General features: G+C 34.0%; 1 protein-coding gene across 3 annotated transcripts in view; it reads left to right on the top strand.

The window, feature by feature from the left end:
- The first annotated feature begins 4,550 nt into the window (after positions 1 to 4,550).
- LOC119068732 (probable serine/threonine-protein kinase yakA) overlaps positions 4,551 to 12,392 on the top strand; it is a 44,755-nt gene continuing 36,913 nt past the window's right edge. For 2 of the 3 annotated variants that reach the window (XM_037172449.1, XM_037172433.1), the window contains exons 1-3: positions 4,551 to 5,043; positions 5,109 to 5,291; positions 5,845 to 5,961. In XM_037172449.1, coding sequence (XP_037028344.1) covers positions 4,911 to 5,043; positions 5,109 to 5,291; positions 5,845 to 5,961 — 433 coding nt within the window. In that variant the 5' untranslated portion in view covers positions 4,551 to 4,910. The remainder of the gene's footprint in view (positions 5,044 to 5,108; positions 5,292 to 5,844; positions 5,962 to 12,392) is intronic. The other variant, XM_037172442.1, reaches the window with a different exon arrangement.

Here is a 12,392-nt window from a genome sequence, read left to right as displayed (position 1 = left end):
TGTGAACTCTAGCAAATTTTGGGTCAATTGTGACTCAATTTTGCTTGACGAGGGAGAAGTACTTGTTGAAAATTCCGTAAGATAGCGCGACGATTTGAGAATTGAGCTTGCTCTCAGTGGGCTCTAGTTTAGAAACTTGAAAAAGATGTTACCATCGTCAACCATTATATTGAAGGATATTTAATGTAACATATAAAATGTGCTACCCTTGGCTAAAAATGCAATAGAATTCAATGAAATCATCAAAATAAAATCAAAATTTTATATTTTTCCCTCACATTTTAAATTCTAACCGTTTTGTTTCGTCCTTTTTCTTGTCTTCTACTTTTATTCGCTTCGCTGAGACTTTTGCCACATACATTCCCATTTGCCATACAAAATTTGTTTTAAATCCACTAAAAAAACCACCTTCATCAAAGAACATTATACAAAACAGTTTGCGTTGTTTTTCTGAATATTATATACGTAAACATATCAACAAACAACATGGGTATTAGCCAGTACACAAATTCATTTAATGATTACACATTTTATATTTCCCCTTCGACTATAACAGCGACTATATACGTATACGAGTGAAGTGTATTAACAGTACATAATAATACATTATTTGCTCGTTGTGCACAAATACACAACAATTTATCAATGGCACTTTACTTTTTGATCTTGTGCTTGGTTGACTTCTTATACTTATACCCGCCTTCAAACCATATTCAGTGCACGGGACAAATATAGAAAAGAGGTTGGACTCCATCTCTTCATTATATGAATTTAATAACCCACGCTTATGGTTATTGTGACGTCACGTTAAATACAACTATTTAAAATTTTGTAAAGTAAAAAAAAATCAACGTTTAAACGTCACCACATATCTCCACTTCAACAATATTGAAAACAACGAAAACGATATATACATGTGAAAAAGAGCAAAAGCTAAAATGTAATGAAAATATTATATGATCACATCACATCATCATAACAACCGACCGACCGGCAATATTGTGTGTATTTTTTTGCTTCTGCTGCTGTTGATGGTGGCAGTCTTGCGAGCGAGTTTTTCAGTTTTGTGTGCGCGTAATTTTACTTTTTTTTTCAAATTTTCTCTTTCGAAACGAAAAACAAACAAACGGAAAAAAATCCGTTTCCATTCACTTGAGAATTTGAGAATTTATTTCGAAAATCTAAATTGAACTTTAAACACATGCCGAAAAGAAAACAAGTGATACGGTGATATCTCTAATAGAGTTGAATATCCATCAGAAAATAATCGCGAATTTTCCGTTAAAAATTTTTGTTCCGCAAATTTGAGTGTATTCGACGTTGAGAGAGCACAAAGGGAACAAGTAGACAGAAATAATATATATATTTATACGGTTTGACATTCAACAAGTGATTGACATGGAAGAATATTTTGTGATTTTGCTTAATTTATGTGTACAACGAAACAGGTGAAAAAGAAAATGTTGAAACCCGGGAAATCGTTGTTGACGAAACTTGAAAAGTCACAGTCTTTTCGATAGCGTCGTGCGGTGCGCTTGTAATATATTAACATTTTTTTTCACTTTAGTGAATATTATACACGGTCGGTGCGGAAAATGATTATTAGTCGAATGACAATATTAGTGAACCGAAAAGTTGTTAGTTTTTTTTTTAGAAATATAATTCTGTGAAATCGACAAAGAACCAGCAACGACTTGACATTAATTACATTTGTTACGATTTTATGGATCAATGTGATATTTAATTGTAGTAAAAATTATTGGAGTTTACACAATATCAACGCCATTGGACTAAATTCGAAAAAAGAAAATCTTCTGGCAATTTGACAAACAGAAAAAAAAACGGATTTGTTCTTCCGTATGCACAGTTTTGTTTAAAACGAATTATTTTATTTATAAAATTGTGGAAATGATATGCTACATCAAATCAATCCATTGAAGATATATTGAACCCGCCGTATCGATGCCTCTTAAAGTGGAAAATATACGACCACCATTTTATGCGTGGGCTAAGGAAAATGCCGTTCTCGTATTACTCTGATTTATCTATTTTAAAGTAAAATGTAGCCCGTTGTCGGTAGGAAGAGAGGTTTATTACGGCAATTTAATATCTTTGGTCACAAACCAATTCACAAAACAATGTTCTTGTTGGATTTGCGGGAAGTTGCTGCCTTAAATTTAGTGTTTTTGTTATCCATTCAAAAGTGTAAACATTTGAGTAATATCGCCTCTGCCACACATTGTTAACTCATCTTAAGTAAATTATGATCTGTCCAGCAGTGTACTACATTTCTTTACTTCTTCCCGTATTCCACACAATACTCGATAAAGAAAAGCAAGAAAGTACCGACAACAGTTCACTAGGTTTAATCACAATGTCATGAACCTTCCACAAACGGTAATTGTATCGCGATGTAATGGTTCGCTTGTTAAAAGAATTTTATAAAAAAATCTTCTACTTCACTTGTTTAACAACACATAATATTTTACTCTAATAGAAGATAATATCAAGATTACATCGCTTATTTTTGTCATCGTCGGCAATAGTTGAGGATCTACAAAGTTTTCTGCATCATACCTGGACGCATTTATTTTCGATGTAACCAAATTTCATTCAAAATGTTTGGCATTTTCGACACAATTGTCTATGAGGTCAAATATTACTCAAGTATCAAATTTTCACACAGTTGATGTCATAATTTACTTGCTGGTTTTCATTGCCATCTTGTCGCTATAACTGGCATTCTTCCAAGGACCTAGCTGTTGACTCTCTGTTTGTAAAATGTGTACGATTGACTTGAAACAACATTTACTTTTTCATTTGCTTATTTTAACTTATGCTAAAATGTCTGACTCTGAAGAAAATTGGTATTTTCAGGGTTTTTGTTTTAGATTAGAGACGCGACCAACATTAAACTAGCAGTTTTAGCTCCATATATGAAAGAAATGAGACCGTAGCAAGGTAAAGCAACTACAATTCTAAGGGGCCCAATGTAGAAAACACAAACTGTCTTACTTAGTTTATCGAATACGTAGCGACCGAGTGAAGATGTGCCAAAATCAGAGCGACTAAATCTTATGCAAAAATGATGTGTGGACGATCTGTTCATCATAAAAACGACCGGTATCTTACATACACTACTTTTCAATTAAAACTAGAAAATCCCTCAATACTCAATTGTCTCACTAAATCTTTTACGTCTTTTGTTAAAAGTATCGCCTCGTGTTTGATACAAAGTCTTTTACTTCATTTGTTTAAACATTCCGTTTTGCTGTATAATAGAAAACTAGTCAGATCTCATCCTTTGTTTTCATCATCGTTGTTGACAACAGATATTTAGCAATTTCTGAAAGAATCCTGTTCATTTGATTACTAACATACCAAAATCGACACTATCTTTTCGATGATCGGTGCTGCAAAATATGACATAAGCGATTGTCGGGAGTCTGATTTTCACAGATTTTGTGTAGCTGGTCATCTGAGTATTTAAAAGATCAAAATCGTATGTTACACTCCACCAAACTATTACAAAAACTATTACTGACGTAAAGCTGAGATCACATTAAGAATAGACAATATTGCAATACTATGGAGGAGATCATTATTCATTATGCACAGCCTTCGCCAAAGTTCACCGAGACTTTGAGCATTTTTCCAAATGCCATATTTTTACACTGTAGACTGTATTCAACCGATCACTCAATTGTGTCACTAAATCTTTTACAGTTAAAAGTATCGCCTAGTGTTTACTATATAATAAAAATAGTCAGATTTCATCGCTTGTTTTTGTCATCGTTGTTGATAACAGATTTAGCAATTTCTGAAAGAATCCTGTTCGAGATTCGATTATCGACATACCAAAATTTACACTATTTTTTGAATGATCGGTGCTGCAAAATATGACTTAAGAGATTGTATGTTTCACTCCACCAAACTATTACAAATGGGTACTGCCATAAAGCTGAGTTCAAATTAAAATCACATAGACAATAGTGTATTGCTATGAGATCATTATTCACAAGTGACAGCACAGCCAAAGTTCACCTAGACTTTGATGTGACCATAGTCATGAGCTATGTCCTACTATTCCTGTGGAAATGCCTCAACGATCTTTCGTGTTGCGATCGGACCCAACCGGCAATATAGGGTAAATCAGCTTTGGGTCGCCTTTGTTATGTCGATATTCAAATGCATATGTCTTCTCAGTCACTTGCTGATTGAGTGGAGCTCGTAGGTGCTAATTCTCAAAGTACGCACGCGACAAATGAAGAATTTTAAATCCGAGCTCCGTATGCCCTATGTCAAAATGTAGCAAGAGAATGTCGATGATATATGAAGCGCCATCCCGCAATTTTTAATTTTTAATTCTTAAAATCTAGTACCAATTTTACTATGATTTCAGCAGCTACACGGCCCAGCCTGTAGTATAAAAATACTATTGCTAAGTACTATGGAGTATGGATTTCTAAGAATTTTTTCAATTATTTTTAAGAACTACAAAAAATATTTTAAGAAGAAGCTAATCAACAACGTTCTTTTATCATTGGCAAAAAAAAACAGAAAAATCAAACGTTTGAAAAGGACTGAACCATCCAACGAGAGAATAATTTAATTTTAACATAAAATATTTTGGAGAACATTTACACATTATACTTGATAAGGAAGTTCTATTTTCAAACACACAGTGAACGAAGAAAAAAAAATCAACTGAAACAAAAGATAAATAAGTGAAGTGATATTAAACAAACGCAACTTAACTTATATTATACTCGTGCATTATAAGCATGTTCTAAGTTTATCAATTAAGATTGTTCTTTACAAAGTGATGGAGAAAACCTCTATGTGTTTTAATATTGATAATTTTATGAAATATAATTGGTGTTGTGTCAATCTCGACCACATTGAAATCAATGAAAATGTTAGCGATGCGTCGTGAAAGTGATCAATTTTATGGACATTCGAACGGAAATTTTTCAAATTCATCCAATTCGAACGGTGCGTCGAATAGTTTTGGCACATATACCGGAAACTATCAACAACAAGGTTAGATTTACAAACATTTCTCATTGAGTAAGTAAATAATAAAAAAAATCATCTTAACCATACAGTGCCACCAAGAACGTCTGCGAATAATACATCGGGCCTAGACGAATACGTTGACATTTTACAAGTGCAACAATTACTGTTAGATTCATCTCCATCGACTAGTACATCGGCTACGACTTCCACATCTCGTCCTCGTCCTCGCCTCAATGTACAGAAAGCGGCAGAATACTCCTCTCAGGTTCAAGGTAATAAATCTAACGAAAACGTTATTAGTTTGCTGCATATTCTGAAATGAGACCTAACATATCCAGCATTACTGGTTTTGATTGGCTGTTTTTAAAAATTTGTCCGGGTGAACTGGAAAGTCTTAAAAGTTCGAAAAATGTGGTCTCAATATACTCGAAACCGCGAGACTACGTTTTTTGAACTTTTGAGACTTTCATTTGTCACTAGGTTGGACTTCATGTTACTTGTCACACAATAGCTCATCTTCACACCTTTTTCGTCGAAAGAAATCACAAAATCTTGAGTTCATATCAGAGTGGGTGTACGAGAATGATTCATCTGTGAGTTACACCAAGACCCTCTTAAGCGTTTCTGATGAAATTGGATTGTCTTCATGTGTACAATTTGCTTACCCCAAATCCCAAATTTATTTTAAATCACGTCTTAACCTTTAAAAATAAATTATTTCATATGCAGCAACCTATAATCTTCACCCAACAAATGCCTTCTGTTGCAATCATCATTTATTTACACTCTTCTGACTTTTTCTTATCATTTTCTTTTATCAATTAGCTGAATCACCATCCCGTCGCGTTCTGCTTGATTATCCCAGTCCATATTTGTATGGAAACTATCACACTTCTCCGAGTGAGGATTTGGTAGCCCTATGGTTCGGTGCGAATGGTACAGGTACACTGAACATTTGACTAATTAATTTTAAAAGTCAAAAGTAACCCTTCGACTAACCCTACAGCTAAATGAATTCTTAAGTCATTTGTTTTGGTTGTAACAAATTAGTTCGCTTTGTGTAAAGAAAAATAGAAACTCTTTAAATATGATCACTAATTAACGAAAATAATACTTATCCACTTGGGTTCTAGCATAACGCTTTTAATACAATGCCAGTTTTATTGACCTGCGCGACTCTCATTAAACAATTAAGTCAACGAAGCGAAATATCATTTTCTTCGTTTCATTACTATGTTCTTTATCTCACATATTCCTTATTTTTTCTGTTCAAATTAAGTGTATGAACGAAGTCTCTTGTATGTGGGGACGACAATGCTGTTATAGTGTAATTTCATTTATTGTTTTCAACGCTTTCGGTTCACTCATTAAATACGAAAAATTTATGAGAATTAGATCTCGCCGTCTGATTGATACAGTGTTATTGCATCAATCTTTATTCCTGACGGTTATACTCTGTAAACGAAGACGGTTTTAATTGTGTGTGCGAGACTGGCGTATGAATGAAGCATATGTTGTGGCACACATTAAAGTCGGAAGTCAGGTCATTTCAGTGTGATTAATTAATTAAAAAATTAATTTCCAGAGTGTTTTGGTCTCGCAAATGTCCGGTTAATTTAGGGAAAAATCAATGGTTCATTGTGAATCGGGGAGAGATTGTTCATCCTAGCAGAATAAAATTACAATGAAAGTTTAAATTGACTACCTGACACCCAATTTCGTCTGTTTGCCACTACTCGATTGAGTCACCAGTGTTCAAAACTCAATCGCAGATAGATTTGAACCGATTAAAGATTTGTGCAGAGCTGGTTGAATCAGTTAAAAAAACTAAGTGAAGTTGAGTATAGAGCTTTCGCCTGACTTATCGGCAAATGCATTGTTGGGAGAACCGGTATTCGAGCTCTACCATTTTCGCTTCTACTTCATCATAGATGACACTTAATTTTTCGCTCAGTTTACCACTTGGCAATTCGCCACAGAAAAAAAAACTAATGAAAAAGTCTCAAATGGTAGACGCATAAGTAACGGAACTGATACAGTCAGAGCAGGAATGGCTACCAAATGGACTATCTGACGTGGTATACAAAAAAATCAAAAAACCCGAAAATTGGAAACTCATAACAAAGCAAAAAGCTTAGTGGTTAGTGCCAGATAGCTTAGTATGGCCAGTCCTGGGTATTAAAATTTAGATTTATTCAGAGGCTTACGCATCAACACGGCCATCTATCACTTTTGATAAGCCATTTACAACTTATAATAAAGGACAGCAAATCGAGCAACTCTAACTTAATCTGCTCTTTAGGTGTAAGGGAATAGTTTTCCAAAAACCTCGCCCTGAGGGTCATTACCGCCGGGCAACTGAACACAAAATGTCTTGCAGTTACCGGTTCTGATCCACAGCTCCTGCACGTTGGAGAACTCGAAATTTTCATCTTGTGTGCATCTGGGTATAGCAATGATCTAACCAAAAACCCTTTGTATGTTACCTTTTACGAACGAAAATCCTATAGGTGATAGAACCATCGAATCTGCTACTTCTTTTGTTACTGCAAACTTTAAAATACTTTAAGAATCCACATCCTACGGTAAAAGTTGTCGGAATACAACGGCGGAATAATTTACTCTGTTGCGCCGTTAACAATTTTCAAATTTTCGTTTCGATTGACTGTGTTTGGTCGGATTGAAATCCAATCTAAATATTCTTACCAGTCACTGTTGTGTGCATCAATCATTCCAAAATTGTAACTTCCTCGACAAGTAAACATTAGACCAGTTATCTGCCAAGGATGATCACGTTCATAATCAAGAGCTTCTGGTTACACATATAAGCTTATCGTCAATTTCAAGAAATACAAAATCAGTTGACTAATTCATTTCATTTATCAGATTGAAGTGGAGTTCATTCACAAATTGTTTAACAAGACAATATACCACATCAAACAATAACACTTACACATTATATATATATATTGGCTTCTATCCCATTGATCGTATCGCATTCAATATTTTATCAATGAAAATTCAATTCACTGACTTTAACCAAACATAAACCACATTGAGATGCCGAGACACGACATGGTTCAACATTTGCATATTAGCTTATAATACAATTTTTGATTCATGAAATTCAGCTGAGTTTATTCATTCAATTTTTTTTCTTTCTAAATGTTTTATTTAAGCTGGAAAAAGCAACAATATTCAATAGAACGAAACTCAATTTTGAGTGAACATATTCGTCAAATCGCAACATATGGTTTCGTCTATGTATGAAATACGGTGTGCTTATGAGCAACATTTATTATTGCATAGAGCTCGAAAAAGAGAAGGGCTTTTCATGTAATAATTGAGACCACGCGTAGGCAGCCACACCGTATATATACGAACCGATCATGAACGTTATATATGTGTATTTCTATTAGAAAATCTTAATATTTTATGAATGAAATGACTTTGAAGGTTCATTAGTTATATATTTATTAATGAATTTTTATATAAATATATATACGATTTTTATGAATGGAAGTCACGCGGCTGCCTACGTACGTTATGCACTTATATAGGTATATATGCGTATATAGCAATGAAGCGTCTCTGATGAAAGATGAATGAAGAGCCCTTACGAAACATTTCTTCCAATTTATTAACACCAAAAACGTAGACTAGATTTCACTCTTTTATAGAAAATAAACATTTTTATTTAATTAAATTTTTTGTTTCGAGAGAAGATGGAAAAAATGCTGTAAGATGAAACGGCGACATAATCTTTTTGAGACAATCACTTTTAGGATATTCATTTTTTTTTTCGTTCTTCATATTTATCATACATATAAGTTAGCGTCGTCGTTGTCGTGTTGTACAAACAAACATCGAAATAATAATGTATGCGCTCAACGTTGAAAAGTAGAGGTTGAATTTAATGCATTTTATGAGTGATATTATACGAAATGAAGAGATTGTGAAATATGCTTTCGATGACTTATTAAACACCAACCTTTTCGACATTTTTTTTTTATGAATGAAAAAAAAATCTTTCTTTTTTTTCAGAAAAGTTAAATTGAAATTTATGCAAATTAAAGTCTTGGCGACGGTTATGTAAATTTTATTTTATTTAATGACATCAAGGAAATAAATTAAAGTTTTCGTTCGGTACAAAATTTATACTACACGATTTACAGTTAAATGCACTTACAATGTGAGCAATATATAGTCGAAATGTTTTGTTTTACCCATAATTTTTGCTTTAAAGTTCATATTATATTGTCATTTTATTTGCATTTAAAAAAAATTTAACTTTTTAACTTTGAAAGACATAAGTAGACAGTAAACGTGATGGAAAATGTGTCTTATTCTGAAGAGATAAATCAGTATATGAGTCTGTAATACAGAGTTGGTCCTACATTGTAACAAATTTCTGTATATTCTCGAATACAGAGACAGAGTGTAAGACGTGATCGCCTGGGTCACCAAAACTGCTCGAGTCAGAACTTTAAGCACCTTTGCCTAAAAGAGAAAACAATCTAGATCCTCCCGTGTCCAATTATGCTGTTGATGCAGTAACATGTGATTCATAAAAGCCGTCCGGCTTAAGGCTCATTAACCTGATACGAACCGATTACTTGAATTGACCGTTATCAGGTTGCCCGGAAACTGTCTAACGTACTTTTTGCAATCAATTGAACACAGTGCCGGTTTCAATGGAATAAAATTGAATTTAGATGACTCTCCGTTGTCTTTACAGTTTTTTTTATGTTGCAAAAGAATTGAGCTGAACCGATTGTATTGGGATGGTATTTTACGAGATTGACGAATTTGGGGAAATTTCGATTGAAATTTCGTGAATCTTGTCAAAGTCAATTTTCTGATCTGACCTGACTTGTCGTAAGCCTTATGACTTTCTCTCCTTTTTCAGAATCCTAACTGTATGTTATAGAACGTTTTTTCTATAGCTTTTAACATTGGAGTTACCTTTAGTTGTTCGTGCTTCTTGCACAGTTGATTTACTAAATTAGTGGGAAAGTTAAAGTTGAGAATGTCTAGCGCTTGTACATACCTTCTTTCGAAGAGATACGAAGCAAAAACTGTTCCAATAAGACATTAAATTTTTGAGTGTTATCGTCATCCTTTCTTATTGTTCATTGGTTAACTGGTTCCTCAAAAAGCAACAAGTTTATCATGTCAAGTCATGACATATTTTCTATTTCGCATTTATTCGCGAACTAAACTGTTTTTTTTAAATGAAATTCAGCCGTTTGGCAGGAAAGCCATTATTCTTGACGAGCGCACCAAAATGAAAGCGTTAGAAGTCAAATATTGATTTCGAACAAAAGGAACGCGTTTCAATGATTACAATTTTGGAATAAAAACGTATAAAAAAGAAACTTTTAAAAAAACACGTTCCGACAAGCAATATTTATCTCCCAGTTTCCAATGGATTTACAATATATAATTCTCAAAGAGAATACATCTCGTAATAAATTAAACAATCCCAAAATTGACATGCTCTACCTCCAACGAAGATGTCCATATTGGTGAGATTGTAATATAACATCGGTTTTATGTCTTTATTATACACCAAATAAATTTTGAACCAAACACCTTTTTGAACACGAAAATGATAAAAAAAATATAAATAAAACGACAAAACCTCGACAATTTTATTGTAACATTTTTGTGGTTGTTGTGTTCTTTATTGTGTAATGGAACTCCAATTCATCTTGAAATTCGATTTTTATTTAGTGGTGCTTTCGGTGTGAATTCGATTTCTACTTTTTATTATTCCGCCAAGTTGTTGTAAAAGGATGGACCCAAACAAAATCCTACATGCGCATATCATTGAAAAATATATTCTTAATTCGGTCCTTACGACCAATTTCTTAATACACACACAGGACAATCGAAACTTTTCAAAAAGTAATTTAAAAACTACAAGAGTAATTCGGTGAGATCAAATAAAGTAATCTACTACTTCATTTGATTTGAGTATCGCGTAGCGCCCTATCAAAAAATCTTTTACAGTGAACGACATCTCAAATGTCTCACTGTCATTTTTTTCAGAGAATGTCATTGTGAATTTGCAATGACACAATAAAATTCTCAGAAAAATTTCAAAAGATTTCAAATAAGTTTTCTTAATCCATAGAAAGGGTCACTATACAGACTCTCAGAGAGGCACTCTCTATTACAGAGGGCATCTCTTATTTTTGTTGACATTACCGATAACAGATAAATTAAAAAGTACATAAGTATAAAAATTCTTTCATTTTACAAAAATCACTGAGCATCGAAATTAAGTTCGAAAAAGAATTTTGCTGACTCAAGAAATGCAATTCTGTGCCGTATAGAATGTATCCAGTAGGCAGGCCTGGGCTGATTCTATGGGCATTGCCCGAAGCGATTCCTATAATTTGTATTTATGTTGTACCAAGCTGGATGTTGTGGAGCTTTGGTACACTTTACTCGACCGTAAAATGTGAAATTAAGTTGTGATCTTTGCTCGATTTATCGGTCATGTCAAACGTAAACAAATTTATTGCGAGACGTTTCGCAGCTTATGGCTGCATCATCAGTCTTTATTATCTAAAACATTCAAAACAACCATTCTTAAGAAACTGAGCGAGATGCTTATTTACAAATTTACAGGTCAAAACTTACAAGAACATTTGCTTATTTAGTAAACACCGATCCACCGACCAGTTTTGCCATTATTCTACTCTGACACTTATAAACAAAAGCTAGATGACTGGCCAAAACGTAAACAAAAACGAAAGCTCTCTTATCAAGTGGATGGCACTTCTACAGATGGAATCAAACTTTTATACACTGCACTGATATTATCTGTGTCTCTTCTGAAATTCATAGTCGGATTCGTCAAAATTTGTAATGATTCCAGAACTCTACGTTTCGTGCAGTTGCGTTCAATATTTAAAATCTGCATTTTGTCCGTGTCTGGCACATGACCAGCTTCATAGAAGTGATGCACCAGGGCTGTCGTGTTGTTCAAATCGCCAGTTTGATTAAACGTTTTGATGTCATCCACATGTTGACCCAATCTCAGCCTTGCTTTGTGACTCGTGCTACCAACATATTCCAGATCACAAGTGGCTCTTCGGCCATCACCTAGGCACGGAATGCTATACACCACTTCGTATTGATCAACTGTTGCAGTTTTTTGTTTTAGTTTAGAAAATATGGAACGGTTCGTGACAATCGGCTTATAGCCCAGTTTTAAATCATCGACACCTTTGCATAATATGTTGCCTATGTTGATCGAGCAACGTTCGTCGAATTGCATGCCTTTGTAATGGACCGGGTTTTGAGCTGGATCTTGAGTTCGGTCGTGAGCTGGACTTTTTGCTGGTCTGTTTTTCAATATC

The sequence above is a fragment of the Bradysia coprophila genome, chromosome II (genome assembly GCF_014529535.1).
Source record: "Bradysia coprophila strain Holo2 chromosome II, BU_Bcop_v1, whole genome shotgun sequence".
Lineage (NCBI taxonomy): Eukaryota > Metazoa > Arthropoda > Insecta > Diptera > Sciaridae > Bradysia > Bradysia coprophila.
The sequence above is the reverse complement of the archived record's forward strand: the minus strand, read 5'-3'. Positions and strand labels throughout refer to the sequence as shown.